Source organism: Oncorhynchus nerka, linkage group LG27 (assembly GCF_034236695.1).
Source record: "Oncorhynchus nerka isolate Pitt River linkage group LG27, Oner_Uvic_2.0, whole genome shotgun sequence".
NCBI lineage: Eukaryota > Metazoa > Chordata > Actinopteri > Salmoniformes > Salmonidae > Oncorhynchus > Oncorhynchus nerka.
Genome location: NC_088422.1, coordinates 71,422,666 through 71,441,869, shown reverse-complemented (window position 1 = coordinate 71,441,869; position 19,204 = coordinate 71,422,666). Strand labels below are relative to the sequence as shown.

General features: G+C 42.0%; 1 protein-coding gene across 1 annotated transcript in view; it reads right to left on the bottom strand.

Moving 5' to 3' along the window:
* The window catches only part of LOC115112285 (protogenin A-like), a 45,770-nt gene extending 31,081 nt beyond the window's left edge, over nucleotides 1–14,689 (bottom strand). Inside the window, exons 1-2 of the mRNA XM_029639242.1 lie at nucleotides 14,590–14,689; nucleotides 12,461–12,763 (exon numbers count right to left, since the gene is read on the bottom strand). Of these exons, the coding sequence (XP_029495102.1) occupies nucleotides 12,461–12,763; nucleotides 14,590–14,656 (370 nt within the window). The 5' untranslated portion in view covers nucleotides 14,657–14,689. The remainder of the gene's footprint in view (nucleotides 1–12,460; nucleotides 12,764–14,589) is intronic.
* Between the last annotated feature and the right edge of the window lie 4,515 nt (nucleotides 14,690–19,204).

Sequence of the window (19,204 nt, the reverse complement as noted above, 5' to 3'; positions counted from 1 at the left end):
TCCTACCTATCTCTCTGATTTGGTCCTGCCGTACATACCTACACGTACGCTACGGTCACAAGACGCAGGCCTCCTAATTGTCCCTAGAATTTCTAAGCAAACAGCTGGAGGCAGGGCTTTCTCCTATAGAGCTCCATTTTTATGGAATGGTCTGCCTACCCATGTAAGAGACGCAAACTCGGTCTCAACCTTAAGTCTTTACTGAAGACTCATCTCTTCAGTGGGTCATATGATTGAGTGTAGTCTGGCCCAGGAGTGGGAAGGTGAACGGAAAGGCTCTGGAGCAACGAACCGCCCTTGCTGTCTGTGCCTGGCCGGTTCCCCTCTTTCCACTGGGATTCTCTGCCTCTAACCCTATTACAGGGGCTGAGTCACTGGCTTACTGGGGCTCTTTCATACCGTCCCTGGGAGGGGTGTGTCACTTGAGTGGGTTGAGTCACTGATGTGATCTTCCTGTCTGGGTTGGCGCCCCCCCTTAGGTTGTGCCGTGGCGGAGATCTTTGTGGGCTATATTCGGCCTTGTCTCAGGATGGTAAGTTGGTGGTTGAAGATATCCCTCTAGTGGTGTGGGGGCTGTGCTTTGGCAAAGTGGGTGGGGTTATATCCTTCCTGTTTGGCCCTGTCCGGGGGTGTCCTCGGATGGGGCCACAGTGTCTCCTGACACCTCCTGTCTCAGCCTCCAGTATTTATGCTGCAGTAGTTTATGTGTCGGGGGGCTAGGGTCAGTTTGTTATATCTGGAGTACTTCTCCTGTCCTATTCGGTGTCCTGTGTGAATTTAAGTGTGCTCTCTCTAATTCTCTCTTTCTCTCTTTCTTTCTCTCTCTCAGAGGACCTGAGCCCTAGGACCATGCCTCAAGACTACCTGACATGATGACTCCTTGCTGTCCCCAGTCCACCTGGCCGTGCTGCTGCTCCAGTTTCAACTGTTCTGCCTTATTATTATTGGACCATGCTGGTCATTTATGAACATTTGAACATCATGGCCATGTTCTGTTATAATCTCCACCCGGCACAGCCAGAAGAGGACTGGCCACCCCACATAGTCTGGTTCCTCTCTAGGTTTCTTCCTAGGTTTTGGCCTTTCTAGGGAGTTTTCCTAGCCACCGTGCTTCTACACCTGCATTGCTTGCTGTTTGGGGTTTTAGGCTGGGTTTCTGTACAGCACTTTGAGATATCAGCTGATGTACGAAGGGCTATATAAATACATTTTCTTTTCTTTTCTTTTGAACGGATACAGGGGCCCATCCTTCAGCAACACGCTCCCATGGAGGAATAAAATGTGGAACCTCTAATCAACATCAAATACATTCCTAAGTGTTGCACAACAGCAGCAATGCAACATGGAGGCATCCATCCCAGTAGCCCGGGGCCTGGGGGCATGAGAGGATGAGCTTCCCAGATACAAAAAATGCTGGATTGACAAACAGAGAGATCCTTATTGATTATTGATTAACTACTAAGCCTCAGTCTAAAATCTATTCTGCTAGGGTTTGTCGAGCTGTGGTCACTGACATGGCTGCCCAAAATATGTGAATGACCATCTCCTTTGAGTGATGATGGTCGCCAGAGGCGGCACCTAATGCTCCTAAATGAAATATTGAAGCAGATGAGCTGAGGCTCACACTACAATGACTAGATTATACCTTCAACTATCTCTGTGTGCCCATTTACTATTAACGTCTTCCAGTCACCTTACAGACTTTTGAAACACATCAAGAATAAAATACGTGCTCTGCATTGCCAGAAAATGCTCATCATATGCACCTCTCCCTGAAGCGTTGGGTATCCAGTTATTGAGAAAGCCCTCCATAAATGAAAAGGTGACTTGACTATTCTCCACCTTTCACAATGTGTTTATGTTACTTAATGATTTCATTCAACCACATGGAGAATATATAACTACCAAACCCACCTAGCTAAATTGTAAAATAATGTATTGTTTACCCGGAAATTTTGTCCAGCTTGTTTCTAATGATGGGGTGAATGACTGCGCCAAGAAACACAAAAAGAGGATCTGGCCATCTGCCCCTTGCAGTGACCCCACCTCTGACCTCCAACCTCTACAAATCCTGTCCAGCACTGCTGGGGTGGCCTAACGTTCCCCTGCTGGCTCTCTGCAAACTGCCAATCAATCACTCAGAGCCTCCTAAAACTGGGAGGGTACTCTTCCTTCCTACAGATACGAAATGCCCCCGCTAACATGCTCTTTGTCTTAAACCCTGTCCACTGCCATTCCATTCTGGCACAGTAAAACAATGCTTTGCATCATGCTTTTCTTCATTTAGTCACTGTGCAGATGGGAGATGTTGGTTTGCTTTACTGTGAAGATGATGGTAATGAGTTGCAAAAAAAATCTGTTGCTATTGATCATGAACAAAGTGGGGATTCACAATAAATCAAATCTCTAACACAAAACATAATGATGGGTATTCCATTATTAATAATGACCATTTAAATCCTCCTCTAAGGTTCTGCGGCATGCAGACATTGGACCCTTATCCTAAGAAACAGAAACAAGTTTGACAGCAACAAAAAAATCTGTGAGTGACCACTGAAAACCCATTCAGCAATGTCCGAACTAAACTATAGAATTATTCTGTGCCCTGCCTCCCAGCTGGCCGATCTCTTTGTTTTCGAGAGGCCTGCTGAAGCCAGAGGCTCAGTAAACAGCAGGTCAGTGGACAGGTCAAGCCCGGACAAAGGTTCACTTAGAAACTTCAGGGGCTAGCTCTGTCCCCCTTCCCCCTGGTTCCTCCACAGTACAGGGGTGCTTTATCAACCCAAATCTCCCCATCCCACCCCACCCGAGGACATGCTCTTTAACAAACGGAATCCAATATTCAGAGCAGTTATATGCTCTCTTCTAATTACTATAGCTTGAAGAATCACACTGCAGGCACAAATTCTACCTCACTACTATGTAGGTAAAAAAGATACTTGTAATGAGGTGGAAAGAATGTGTTTTATACGAGCTGTATGGAGAGGTTTTGATATGGACATGTTCAACACAGCCACTGAGCGTGCCCAATGAGCATGAATAATCCACTAATAATAAAAAGCAAAGAATATCTTCACAGTAAAGCAAACCATAAAGCAAATGTTTATAGTGTGCAGTTAGTATATGTGTGCATTCAGATACATCCCTTTGTGGTCAGGGGTTTACTTTGTTGTTCCCTGAGCTGTAATTCAGAAATATTCCTACGTTTTTTTTTTTTTTTTTTGGAGGGGCAGAGGAGCTCAGAGTTTAGCCAGGGCGTCTGTCGACAGGTCAATGGCTGCTGCTGAGCTCTGCTCAGAGCTCTACTCTGAGGTCTCCTCTGCAGCACTAATTTCCTCCAGGCCTCTCGGTTCCTAGCAGTAGACAAACACAGTGAGTGGTCAAGCAGGGGACAGAACTGGAGCTTTCTATCTACTTCAAGGCCCTGGCTACATGTGTGGCTTCTCCTCCCTCCTGATTGGAACAAGGTGGATGAGCACTGAGGCCAGATCCAGAGTGGCTGGTCGGGGGATCTGCTCTGGCAGCTTTGTCTAAAGAGATCTGCAGAGCAATTGAGTGGAAATACTGGCCCTACTCCTGGGCTGACCTGGGCCAGGCCTGCAGCTTCACTATGACTAGGTAGGGACTGGAGTTGGTCCTGGTCAGGTCATGTGGTCAGGAAACCGTCACTCATAATCAGTGAAAGTATAGAGGAGGATTGATTCCTCCCACCCTTATGAGTCATAAGTGACAGGACAAATAACATTACTGTAAGTGTTAAACAGTAGGACTGAAGGATGATTTCTTTGGACAGCATTACAAGAGAGGAAGAAGCGAACAGCTATTTATGACTACAACAAAAATCCTTGGCCTCAAGGTCCAAATATTGACAGTTCTGCACTGAACCCAATAGAACATTTAACTACTTTAGTATTCAACGTCATCAGACCTGTCAGAGAGAGACAACACAACTAAAGCTGTTAAGCATTTGGTTTTGATTTCAACCAATTTCTAGAAGAAAAAAAAATTCAGTGATAATTACTATGATCTGACAAATGTTTGACATGGTGATATTGATTTGTGCAATTAATTCAAATGAGGGACAGCAGATCTGTGTTGTGGGCTGTGGACAGAGCTGGGCAGGGAAGGGTTCAGTACGGGAGGGTGAGTGGGTGGGGAGGAACGCTCCTTTCCTGACTTCATATGCAAATTACACATGAATGGCCTAATGCTTGGATTGAGAGGAAACAGTTTAGCAAGCAAGCAGTAAATATTAAACTGTTGAGGTTTCATGTAAATGGACACTGCCTTGGCTTGCTGCTCACATTTTATGAAAGGTCAAAAGGTGGCAAAGAACTGAGAATCACAGAAAATACCAGAAACTATCCATTAAGATAAGAGGAACACTCAGGTCTCTCTCTTTCTGTCAAGAGGGACTGAGTCACGTAGTGCTTTGGTCTTTTTCTGTACATTGGAATGCGTCACACATCAGAATGAGTTCTAGGTATTCCACACTATGTAACAAGAATAGCCCAGGCTAGTCTCTCTCCCTCCTAACCTTAACGCTGAGTGGAAACAAAAGGAGCTAGTTGTCCAATCGATCCTTTGCTTTGTTTCCTTGTGTTGCTTTAAAGGAGGCTATTTAATGAGTTTCAAATTGAAGGCCTCCAATGGAACAGAACCCAAGAAACTCTTGAGTGATGAGTTCCCTCATAATGTGCCAAGACCCCACACCACGTTTGTCTTTCCCCCTTTAATAAATAATAAGGGTTCCTGAAAAAGAATGCTCAGCCTGGCAACTGAGGGGAAGAATGCAATGCTGATCAGCCCCACAAATTAATCATTGGCCGGGCGAGCTGGGCTGGGCTGGGCCAGGAAGCAGGCTACTGGAGGAAGCTCCATAGAGCCTGCAGAACAGCCCAATGGTCATTGGCCCAGGGCAAACAAAGCACATATCCCATGAGCACTGTGACCTCTCTGTCCCCTGGCCAGTGGGGGAGTGGGGTTAAGACAGGGACACTTGCTCCCTCCTCCCATCTCTTATCTGGTGTCAAAGTTCTCCAATCATTCAACATCAGCCCTTCACCCGACAGTGCTTTCATTGTGTCTAATCTCTTCATCAGAGTGCTGGTTTTAAACAGTTAATATTCAAATCAGTACAGTCTTCTACTTAATTAAGGGGAAAGGGAAAAGGGGGATACCTAGTCAGTTGTACAACCAAATGCATTCAACTGAAATGTGTCTTCCGCATTTAACCCAACCCCTCTGAATCAATTATTGTGTCATGCTTTGTTTCTCTAAAATGAAAACAAGTCACCACAAAATAAGGCTTTGTGCTCAAAATCCAATAGGAGATGATGCCAATGGAATACATTTTGAAAACATAACACATGTTTCGGGTAGACATACCTGTAGATTGAGTGGGCACTGATAGGGGACTGTTGAAGTAATTGATAAATGAGAAGGAATGTCTAGCATTATTGCAGGGAGGATTTAAATCGTGAGTACCCTAAGTACTTAACATCTTTGGGCAATCTAAAGAAACCTTGAACCTCTGGAACTTCAGTCCAAGGAAACCATGGAAACCATTCCAGATGCTCATGAGGGAGAAAAGAAGCCAGGCTCAGAGACTTATTTCTCTTAAATAATTATTTCAAACATTCACTTCAATCCATTACTGTGCCTTTAGGTTTGCTTTTCCTTTATTGTGGTCCTAATGCTGCAGAGCCTTTGCAGGTCTAATACATTCCTTAGCAACCAAAATAAACACTGGGGCTGTGGTCACACACGGAAAGAGCTGGTGGGGTCAAACAACCATTTTGTTGGAGTCACAAAGTCTGCTGTGGAATAGTCATTTGGGTGCTTTATTGTGGACCACAATATGAAGTTAGTAAACTGTTCAGCATTAGGAATCCTTACAACCATGTACTCCGTTTTTACAACCAGTATTCTGTATGCTTACTCCAGAGGCCAAGTGTCTTTTCACTACATGCTTGTCATTTATCGGGGTAGTCAAAAATGGTCCCAAATCCCTGCTGAAAGAAAACGGCATAGACCAGCATACATTTCAAGTTGATCCATGCTGGTATTTGCTAGTCCATGTTGGTCTATGCTGGACAGATGTTGGTCAAGCTGGTTTGACCAGCATGTTATAGCTGGTTATGCTGGTTGGCCAGCATGGTCCAGCTGGCTATGTTGGTTGGCCAGCATGGTCTAGCAAGTTTTGCTGGTGATCAGCCTTCGAGGTATTTTGGACACTGGTGACCAGCCTTCACTGTGTTTTGGACTTATACCAGCTTATGCTGGTGTAGTATATTGGTGATCAAGCTGGTTTTAGCTGGTCAAGCTGGTCTGACCACGCCCGTCATTATCATATTTCCTAGCATGCTCCACTACAGTTGATTTTTAGAATTGTTTGTTGTGTTTTTTGCATGTACATTGATTGATTAATTCATCTTATGCTACACAAAGATAAATAACATACATTTTTCAAAACTAATCCAATCTGTTAGTTGGATTTATTGCACCCATTACTGAAATGGTTGTTCCAGTTTATTATTTGGGTAGTCTCATTTCTTCTTCTTTTTCTCAACCTTGGCAGTCATTCTGAAATCATATTGTGGGGGGAAAAACTTCCAATTGTTGGATATCCACACTCTGGCTGGATTCCATTAGGAATGAAACATCACTTTGCAAGCCAGCATGATGTGACTTGATACTGGTTATGCTGGTCACCACAAAAATACAGTGAAGACACCATGAAAACACAACAAAACAAGCACCTGTTCTGAACCAACCTATGCTGGTCTACGCTATTTTTTTTCATCAGGGATGTGTGTGTGATTCGTTATATATTTTATGCCTCCTATCTATTCTCTCTTATGAAATCAATGAGCGAGATATATTATCTACACTGGTTTTGTAACCTCGAAAAAACACAACTGGGAGCTAATTTTTGAATCAACTAAAAACATCCCAGCACACTCACAGTAAGACCTTGCATCGGAACCGATGGATAAGGATATGGATAAAGACATGGATATAGATATGGTTTTACAATGTCTGTATATTGCGTAATGCCCTGTGAACCTCTGGAAACATGGTTTAGGATGCCTGGAGGGATCATACACATGAGACTGTCTCTACGGACAACCCCATCAATCTGAGGAGGCCTACTGACAGCACTCACGTGGTTAGCTACTAAATCACATGGCCGTTCATCAAGACACAATCCCCTCTCATCATTTTCCTCAGGGCAACTGACATTTAACATTTCTCAAACCATCCATTTCCTGCCTGTAATGGTCAACTTAAATCATTATCTCTGACTGTAACATTTACTTGTTCAGAAAAATACCAGGTAAAGAAGGAGACCCGGCTTCAAAGTGGCAGCATCTGCTCCGAGGACAAAGGTATTTTCAAAGAGTAGAAACCAGATCTGAAAACAGAACTAGCCTAAGATGGTGTTAGGGATGGTCTTCCCACATTTATAACATAAAACCATTTTAAAATCTTCGAAAAAACATCTTCGAAAATCTTTATAAGGTAAAAGCCTTTCTAAAATCTAAAAAAGTTAATAAACAGATCACCGACCATTTCGAATCCCACCGTACCTTCTCCAATATGCAATCTGGTTTCCGGTTTCCGAGCTGGTCATGGGTGCACCTCAGCCACGCTCAAGGTCCTAAACGATATCATAACCACCATTGATAAAAGACCGTCTTCATCGACGTAGCCAAGGCTTTCGACTCTGTCAATAACCGCATTCTTATCGGCAGACTCAATAGCCTTGGCTTCTCAAATGACTGCCTCGCCTGGTTCACCAACTACTTCTCAGATAGAGTTCAGTGTGTCAAATTGGAGGGCCTGTTGTCCGGACCTCTGACAGTCTCTATGGGGGAGCCACAGGGTTAAATTCTCGGGCCGACACTTTTCTCTGTATATATCAATGATGTCACTCTTGCTGCTGGTGATTCTCTGATCCACCTCTACGCAGACGACAACATTCTGTATACATCTGGCCCTTCTTTGGACACTGTGTTAACAAACCTCCAAACGAGCTTTAAAGCCATACAACACTTCTTCTGTGGCCTCCAACTGCTCTTAAATGCTAGCAAAACTAAGCGCATGCTCTTCAACCGATTGCTGCCCGCACCCTCCCGCCCGACTAGCATCACTACTCTGGACGGTTCTGACCTAGAATATGTGGACAACTACAAATACCTAGGTGTCTGGTTAGACTGTAAACTCTCCTTCCAGACTCACATTAAGCATCTCCAATCCAAAATTAAATGTAGAATTGGCTTCCTATTTTGCAACAAAGCCTCCTTCATTCATGCTCCCAAACATACCCTCGTAAAACGGATTATCCTACCGATCCTTGACTTTGGCGATGTAATTTACAAAATAGCCCCCAACACTCTACTCAGCAAACTGGATGTAGTCTATCACAATGTCATTTGTTTTATCACCAAAGCCCCATATACTACCCACCACTGTGACCTGTATGCTCTCGTTGGCTGGCCCTCACTACATATCCGTCGCCAAACCCACTGGCTCCAGGTCATCTATAAGTCTTTGCTAGGTAAAGCCCCGCCTTATCTCAGCTCACTGGTCACCATAGCAACACCCACCTGTAGCACGCACTCCAGCAGGTATATTGCACTGGTCATCCCCAAAGCCAACACTTCCTTTGGCCGCCTTTCCTTCCCGTTCTCTGCTGCCAATGACTGGAACGAATTGCAAAAATCTCTGAAGCTGGGGTCTTATATCTCCCTCTCTAACTTTAAGCATCAGCTGTCATAGCAGCTTACCGATCACTGTACCTGTACATAACCAATCTGTAAATAGCACACCTGACTACCTCATCCTCATATTACTACTTACCGTCTTGCTTTATCTTGGCCAGGTCGCAGTTGTAAATGAGAACTTGTTCTCAACTGGCCTACCTGGTTAAATAAAGGTGAAATAAATCAAATAAAAAAACAATGAACCAAATTTGGTGTTATTTTTTGTTAAATAATGCCACAGTCTTTCTAAAGGCCAGAGTCAGAAAGGACTTGGCAGCATGACTGATAGTGAGGGATATCTATTAAGGCCAGAGGTGAGAAGAGCCTCTGGGCAGAAGATACAAAAGGTCCCCACATGTTGTACTATCAATCTTCCTGGTGAAGGATGCAACACATGAAAAGCTCAGAGCCACAGTAACGCTCACTCTGAAATCTTTTCACAGCATTCAATGAGGAGTGTTTTTTCAATGCAACCAGGGGCGTCATAAACGCCACCTAGGGCACAGTAACATCAATAAAAAATCATCTTAAGACCTAAGGATACAAAACAAATAGGCCATGTCGGAAAGTCATATCATTTACAAAAAGTCACTTTCTCAAACTTAAAAAGAGTTGATTGAAAAAGCATAATTGAAGTTAGTACAATCAAATTTGATTTAAAAAAACAAAATCTAAAGTTAAAAAGTTTAATCAAACTCTGCAGTGCCATTGTCATAATTACCCTGTCAGCAGTGAATAGGCCCAGCTGTCCTAACCATTGATCTCTGGACAAACAAATGCCCCCTAATAACTCATTTTAGTCAGGGGGCAGTTGGGGGCAAGGTGGACAAAGAAGGCCAGAGTGAAAAGCTTTTCATTAATTCTTCAGAGTAGCAGAGCAGAAAACCTTAGTGAGGAGACCACTAGCCTCTGCCTCACTGGCTGGCCATGCAATAAAGTTTGGCCATTAAGACACTCAAGGAAAGGCTGTGGTATGAGGGAATGGCAAATTCAAAATTGTGTGTGTGTGTGTGTGTGTGTGTGTGAGTGATTCTCGACAACCCCCACTGCCACCTTTGTTTTCTACCACTGAGCATTTCTCAGGTACGTGCAAATTTTATGAGCTTCCAGATAGACCGTCAAGCAGGTCTAAGTGTCCCTTTAAAACAAGCCTATAAACTCCGCTGGCAGCCTTTATCACCTCTTAAGTTCATAATATAAAAGCACAAACCCTCTCAATTAATAAAACTACAAACACACAGCATCCTGTAAAAATCACAGTAAGGACACAGGCCACTGTAATAGCGGACTGAAACCAGCTGTATAGCATGTGAGAGGGTCAATGTTGTTTTAGTGGCTTTAAGGCAGTCACTGTTTTCATGTACCTCATGCAAATCAAGACTCATTTAACTCTGTATTTTATTGGTGTAGCATCAGCAAGTCTGTGTGGCATCTTCCAAAACAAAAAAAGATTGAGGTTGTATTGCACTCAATTGTCCTGATAGTAATCTCGATTAAACCCAGAACAAAAGTATTGCGTAATTGGTCAGGTGCTCGATTAAGTTTTGGGTCCATACATGTTAAGAGAAGGGATCAAGAGATGGTAGAACGAGTTATGGGCCAAATGTCCCTTCCGGATTACGAAAGATGCTTACACTTGCAAAATCGTGATTTGTCCAAATGGCGAAAAACCCAAACACTGTAACTACTGCTGCTCATTATCCAACAATTCCCATTACTTCCCAACAGATGCGATGGTACCGGTTATGTTTACGTAGATCTGTCCATGAGCGATTACCCTGAGAGTAATTTCAAAAGTGCTTGTAAAGGCCCAAAACTTTTTCTCTCTTACATATAAATCTAGGCCTATCTGGAAAGCAAACATTTTATCAATGGTGTCTGTTTGTTTTATAGGTTTATAGGTCAGCTTAGGGAACTGAACCAGGACTGACACATTCTTGTCTCTCAACATCTACTTGTCAGTGGATTGTCAGGATCATATCAGACAGGAGATGTGCTCCTAAAGAATGGTATTCCAACCAGTGGGCTCTTCAGGAACCATGACCTCACAGCGGTAAATAATTTTAACAATTTCACAACTAAATAATTTCACAACAATCCTGCCCAATTTTACATGGATCAGGACTTAACTTTTTCACATACAATTAGAATTAGTAACCATCACAATATTCTTGGATGGGTGCATGTCTTAAGTGCCATGTAAAAGCTCAGGTTTCCCTGTGAAAGGGAATGCAAGGGAGGTTAAAAAATACCAATTCCTTTGTGCAAAAGAAGCACAGCAAGAAACATGGCCTGGGGGGTGGTGACACCAGGGAATAGGGTCCCTAAAGAGCAGCTCTGGCTAAAGCTGCTCCACTGGCCGTTTAAAAAAATAGGCAGCAGGCTCATATACGTGCTACTGGGAGAGAAAAAAAGCATTCCAAAAGAACAATTCCCAGTGATCATGGAGCAACGACATGAAAGCCCAGTCCAGTGAATAGGGGTCATCTGCTTTTTAGCACTGGTGTAACCGGCATCCTGGACAGCTCCTAACCTTTCAAACCTGCAGCTCCCTCATTTGCACACCAATGGACATATTCTCCTCTACTCAGAGTATATTTTTGGTTTATGGCCCCAAACTTTGAAGGCTGTAACCCCCTTCCCCCCAATGACACCACTGAAGCCTGCCTTCCTTTCCTCAGCTATTAGGTGGATTAGATAACCGGAATGCCCAAAACGCAACATTGGGCATTACACTGGCATAGAAAATGATAGCACCCTGCTGGTGATGAGAGAAAGACCCCATTTTACTCGGTTTCAGAGCTGGGAAATGCCTATTTTATGCATCCGCAATGACTATGTCAGCAAACATTTTAGCAGATAACTACAAGCAAGATCTCTCACTGTTAAATCATCATTTCAACACAGAGGATTGTTGCTCTACACTCTTAGAAAATAAGGTGCTATCTAGAACCTAAAAGGGTTATTCGGCTGTCCCCATAGGAGAACCCTTTGAAGAATCTTTTTTTGTTTCCAGGTAGATCCTTTTGGATTCCATGTATAACTCTTTCCACAGAGGGTTCTACATGGAACCCAAAAGGGTTCTACCCAGAACCCAAAAGGGTTCTCCTATGGGCACAGCAGAAGAACCCGTTTGGAAACCTTTTTTCTAAGAGTGTACATGAAACCTTTTGTTCAGTTGTATACCTGCTAAGAAGTTAAGAACCTGTGCTGATAGTGCAGGGCTTGTACTAAGCTCATCTCTAAAGTGGATATCATTACCATGCTTTCAAGATGAAAACACAATGGTGACTCATGACTTCCTTTGTTCATCAAGTAAATGTTATTATGACATGCTATGACATAACATCCTCAGAGTAAGGCTAACCTTTCAAAGTATTAAACACATTAAAATAAGTCACACAGATCCTATGCAGATACATGAAATGGTAATTATATGTATCTACACAGTAACTAAGAGATTCGAAAGAGAATGTGGATGGTTTATGTTACTTATCATAAGTAGGTAAGTGTACAATGTACATCCAATGTAAATTGTTGTCTACTTTTCTACTGTGTTTATGAAGTTCCCCATGACCAGGCACCAACATGACCAATGATGTACATCTTCTGTGGCCCAAAGGTTGGAGGCCCTGCATAACCTCTCCATTATTCCATGTGATGCTTATACACAACTCCAGTATGATACTTACTTGCAATTGTAAGACAGACTTTCTGGCTCAGGATGGCTCCATACTTGTTCTGAGCGAGGCACTGGTAAAACCCTTCATCTGATTTGTCTCCTCTCCTGCTCTCCACCTCCGAAATAGAAAGTGAGCCGTTGGAGAGAATGTAGACGCGGTCATTCTCTGCAACTTTTACTCCATTTTTAAGCCACCTGATGGCAATAGGCGACTCTCCGTGCGCCTGACAGTCCAATATAACGGCATCCTTCCGCATGACAGTAACATCGTGGGGCTCTTTGATAAAAAATAACTCACTAAAACACAAAACACCTGTGGGGAAGAGAAGAGAACAGAGTCAGTGCCTGGCTGGAGTGGGAGAAGACTCAAAGTGATGAAATTAGCGACAATTCTAGGCCAGGACCTACAACTATTCTACTTTGTCCACAGGCATATTGCTTTGGTAGGAACTACACTTGAAAGCATGTTAACATCATAGTGACTACAGGCAAGGGCTTGGAGCCCATCCAACAGCAAGCAGGTCTCGGTGTACTGAGGTACAGCACTCCTATTTAATTTATTCTGCTCCAATTGAATCCTATTACTCATGTCTCACAAAGCTGTGAAGTCACTGATTTCATGGCTCCATTCAGTCACAAATGTTTTACTGCACTCCCCAGCATTAAAAGCATAAGTAGCTCCCCTTTGAATGATAAGACTGCCAGCTGTAATAAAGTAACAATCCAGGCAGGAAGCAAAAGCCTTTATAATTTTCCAAATCAAATGTGATGGCTTCAACCATCTACTGTCCTAATGGAAATGTTAATTGCTCTGTTGGCTACTAATAGTTTCATGTTAAACAATTCCTAATTTTATTGTGAACCATTCTGAGATAACTATAGGATTCACTATGGGATTCACAGCTTATAACCATTTAATTTAACACTTTAGACTGCAAACCTTGTAGACTACCTTTGGTTTATCAGAATTAACTAGTGCTAAATAAACCCAGGCAACATGTTTTGAGGCATGTTCACCAGTATAAGACTTCACATAACACTTTATAACACTTGAATACTTTCTATAACACATATTCTCCAATAAACAAACACTATACTTGATCTGGTCAAGTTCCATCTGAGCTGGGGGACCCCGTCCCATGTCTCTATGGTACAACACCGGAGATTAGGTAAATGAATAGATGAAAGCATGCCCTATTTAAATTATAGGCCAGTATAGCCTACTATATATATTTCAGAAATACCACATGCACTTTGATAATCAAATTGGCCTACACATTTCCTGAAGGGGGAAAATACAAGCTGTCAAAAAGGTTTGATGTAGGCTACTTGAAGAAAAAAATCCAACACCATTCACTAATTAAATTGTTGGAAATCAATTTCAATATATATGTATATATTTTAAACATTGAGCTGATCACCATGTTCGGAGCAGCTACTTCCCACAGCAATTTACACAACATTATATTAATTGTTAATTGCCTATTTTAATTGACTGCATCAAACGTCAAAGTGGATTATTTATGGAGAGAAAATCAGTAGCCAGTTTTTCTATTGATATAATAATTCATTTGTATGTACTGAATGAACATAACATGAGTTAGGAATTGCTAACCTATATGTTTTTTTGCGTTTATCAATATCTCAAACCAGGGCTGGTAATATTGCACAATCCACGTGTATCTGATTGCTGTGTTGTGCTGCACGTATTCAATTTTATTTAGAAACCCGGGTTATCATGTAACTCGAGACACAAGCAAAAACCAAGCATAAACATGTATAGGTTCTGTGTTTATCTAAATGTATAGCCTACATAGAGCAATAGTCGAAGCAGTCAGTTGTCAGCGTGGCCATTTCATTGACCCCTAAACTCCGGGCAGTGGCAGTGCGTCCATTCATCTATAGAAATCGCAACTAAGGCTAAACTCTTCAATGTGGAATATTCGTTAGTACAGAACACTTCAACTAACTTCAACTAACTTCGTGTTTATCAGTTTAAATAGCAACCCCTATTGGGATAGGGGTAACGTTATGAGTATGGACACACGTTCAATGTCCAGTTCGGCATTTTCCCACCACTAAATCAGTCACTATCATTTCAATTTGACATAAACTCAAACACAATATTAACTGTCTTACCTGAGATTGGAAGGAAAAAAGCAAAAAACAGGAAGCGCTGATATAATTTCCTTTTAAAAGACTCCATTTATTCAAATTGTTCTCGCATACTAACTCTCTCAGCCACTACCTCCAGTCGAACTACGTGCTAATCCAAGAGGAAAGTGACTGCGCTCCTGATCGCAGCAGGGATTACTTTTTCCTCGGAGCAGATGGACATCACCCCACCCAGTGCTGTGTTCTACGGTTGAGTAATTCATGGGGGAGATGTATGGGAGAGTTCCTTTACCACCATCAGTCGGCGAATCAATACACAGGCCAACATCTTGATCACTTCTATTTTTTTACGAGTGCCATAGCAGGTATACTTTGGTCAGGTGTTACTGTAAAGTTAATACACGAAAGTTAATGCATACAACACATCTGTGCGATTAATGCATATGGTTTGTTAATGTCCCTTATGCCTTTTGAAAACATGGAGCAGACCTTTACTTTGATGACTCATCAGGATCAATGATAATTCAATGATAAATAAGAGGCTTGGGAATTAGAATGATAATTCACCTGGACATAGACATACCTAAATAAACAAGGCTATAGAGTTTCAACCATGGAACATGATTGAGTATCATTGAGAGAATATGATCCACATGCCCTCATAGATCTGGGGAGCATTATGCACAGCTATCCTGCCTTGAGTGCAGTGTTGAATGATGACTAGAGGAAACCCACCATGAAACTCACAGTTGTTAATGTGCAAGGTGTGACTATGGTCTATTGCTTACTAAGAATTTAATTCCTGGTAAGCATCAGTTCCTTAGGAAAAGTGTGTTTGTGTGGAAATGGCTTTGGAATTGTAGTTCATGTGGATAGTTTGGATATGCAATAAATAATTTATCATACTGTCTGTAAAAAGAACCAGGACAACGTGTTATATTCTGGGTCTAATGTTTATGTGTGCGTGCTGTGTTTATTCGTATTAGGTTATCCCAACAATTTTCCCAACAAAGTCCATTCAGATTTAATCAGAACCATCCTATACCAGCTAGCTAGACTGTAGATCAAATTCCCACTCTAACCAAGGTATTGCATTTAATTTCAGATACTATATAGCCAAAAGGATATTGGTCCAACAAAGCATATAACATATTTTACACCTGACAAGGTGAGTTATGATCAGTACTTTAAAGTACTACTTAAGTCGTTTTTGGGGTATCTGTACTTTACTTCACTATTTATATTTTGGACAACTTTTACTTCACTACATTCCTAAAGAAAATGATGTACTTTTTACTCCATACATTTTCCCTGACACCCAAAAAGTACTTGTTACATTTTGAATGCTTAGCAGGACTGGAACATGGTCCAATTCACACACTTATCAAGAGACCCTACCTGGTTATCCTACTGCCTCATCTGGTGGACTCACTAAACACAAGTGCTGTGTTTGTAAATTATGTCTGAGTGTTGGAGTGTCCCCCTGGCTATGAGTAAATGGAAAAAAATAAAAAATACAATCGGGCCATCTGGTTTGCTTGAAATTATTGAAATGATTGATACTTTTACTTTTAATACTTAAGTATATTTTAGCAATTACATTTACTTTTCATATTTAAGTTTACCAGATGACTTTCACTTTTACTTGAGTCATTTACTATTAAGGTATCTTTACTTTTGCTTAAGTATGACAATTGGGTACTTTTTCCCCCACTGGTTATCATGTTGTTTTCCAAGCATGCATTTATTTGTAATGCCCCTCAATGACGAGTCTGTATTCTAACACAAAGGAGTTGCAGTTAAGACTGCTAATAGCCACAGTTAGAGAACAAGAGGGAAATAAAGAGGGTGGTGATAATTACCTATCATAAGTGTTTAGGTTGACAAAGCATCATAACACTTCCCAGTTAGTCTCAATAATTCAGTAACTTTCTTTGTGAGATATCCCACAACATAACTCTGAGTGTCATTAAAAGAGCAACCTCCATTGCATAATGCTCAGACACTTACAGACATCTTAAAACTTTTAAAAGCTCTTGGCATATTGGCCTTACACACTATCAGTTGCCAATGCCATATACTATTTACACCATGCATTTATTTTTAATGGCTCTCAAGGACACGGCTGTATTCCAACACCAGTATGATGCGTTTTAAGATAACTCAGGGACACTTGACCAACGGAAGGAAGGTGTTGAAAAATTTGGTCTATATAACATCTTGACCAATGTTCCCACTTTGAAAGTGACGACATGGATATAGAGAACTGGTAGAAGAACTCATTGTGTATACTTGCGTAATTAAACATAATTGACAAATGAAAATGTTTCGGTCACATAGACCTTTATTAAGGCATATGGGTAAAGATAGATACATTTGTGTTTGTTTCAACATGGGCCGGTAAAAGTCACTCCATGTCAAACAGGACAACTGCACTGCAAATGGTCACTCTGGAGGAGAAAAAACTGTTTATGGAAATGAGGCACTCTCTCCAACACTGAGAACTAGGCTCAGCAATTACCAGGAAGCATTGGTAGGAGCAGGACAGCTGCTGCTTAAATGCAGATATTGATCCAGTGTCCATGTTGTATTATGGAGTGAGTTTGACCTTCCTCCCTGCTCTGGACTCTCATTCAGCAGCAGGGCCCAAGGCCCAGCTGTTGTGTTCTTGAGTGTCCCCAGCCCAAAATATAACCAAACTAAAAGCTGATTCTCACAGTCAAGGATCAAGGTGTGTACTTCAACAAAGAGAAAATGACTGAAAGCTAAGGTGTAAAAGTGGTGATACAGAACTATTTTAGGAAATATAACTGAACTCGTGAAATATTTCAAGTTAAAATGCAAGTACAAGGACTTATGATTATTCATTGAAAAAAAAAAATCTAATTTAAGATCTGCTAATTTTGAACTCACATTGATTTACAATGTATAGTGCCTTATGACTGTAATAACTCTAAAATCACTTAGCCTAATATTGTTTGTTGGTCTGAACAATCATTGCGGACACACTATGATCCTCTTATGTAATATTACTACAACCATGTGATCCATCACGATAACACCCAGTAGGCTGCGTAGAGATATACTACAGTACTGGCCTAACAAATCATTGTATTAGAAAGATGTTTGTTTGTGACCCAGGCTAATCTGCACTTACATAAAATGTGAAAGTGAATATACAGCCTCATTTATGGTGACCCCTCACATGGGAAGGGGGGTCTCGAGGATGTTCGATTAGGAATTGGTTTTGGGCACCTGCCAACATGACACTGTTAGGGGTGGAGTGAAGATAGAACTGCACATGGATGGAGGTCGAGCTCTGGGGCCAGATCAATAGGTTAAAAGGGGGTTGGGGGGTATCCGGCACATCCAAGGCCTTCTGCTATTGGACAAGCCCAGTGTCATCCTGCTTCCATACAGACCCATCCTCACTGACCCCAGCAGCATCCAAAAGGCTGGCCTGAATTGTGTGTGACCTACCACCTGACCCTTCAGCCTGGGGGTGTTGGTCTTTAGCCAGCACTTTGGGGAAAACAGGACAGATGTGGTTAAGCTGAATCGTATGAATGAGCCCTGCCTGCTTTAGAGGGGAAGACTTCCATTCACTTATTTGGGGATGTGGACATGAAGCCAGGGTTAGAGTTAGGGTTTTGGTTGAAGGTTGATCTGGATTGTGGACATGAAGCTACGGTTAGCGTTGTGGTTGAGGCTAGGGTTGAACTGGGATGTGGACATGAAGCTAGGGTTAGAGTTAGGGTTTTGGTTGATCTGGATGGTGGACATGAAGCTACGGTTAGGGTTTTGGTTGAGGGTTGAACTGGGATGTGGACATGAAGCTAGGGTTAGAGTTAGGGTTTTGGTTGAGGGTGGATCTGGATGGTGGACATGAAGCTAGGGTTAGAGTTAGGTTTGTGGTTGACCTGGGATGTGTGCATGAAGTTAGGGTTAGAATCAGTCCAAATTGACTAACACTACATCACTGATTTGATGCGCTCGAACACAGCCAATATGTAGGCAGTGTTCATTGTGGTCAAACAAAACCTCTGTATGTAGCTATTTTTTAAAGGTATATAACAAAAAAAGTGCTTATTGCAGTTGACTTAAAGAGCATATGACACATACTGAATAGTAAAGAGCTGCATGTCTTGAGAAATGAACTAGTCTTAAAATAGACAAATTCTGTCATCAAAAAGTGTAGAATAAAAGTAATCCTCTGGCTTGTAGATATCGAACAACTATACTGAACAAAAATATAAATGCACCATGCAACAATTTTACTGAGTTACAGTTCTCAGCCTCCAGTATTTATGCTGCAGTAGTTTATGTGTCGGGGGGCTAGGGTCAGTTTGTTATATCTGGAGTACTTCTCCTGTCCTATTCTGTGTCCTGTGTGAATCTAAGTGTGCGTTCTCTAATTCTCTCCTTCTCTCTTTCTTTCTCTCTCTCGGAGGACCTGAGCCCTAGGACCATGCCCCCAGGACTACCTGACATGATGACTCCTTGCTGTCCCCAGTCCACCTGGCCATGCTGCTGCTCCAGTTTCAACTGTTCTGTCTTATTATTATTCGACCATGCTGGTCATTTATGAACATTTGAACATCTTGGCCATGTTCTGTTATAATCTCCACCCGGCACAGCC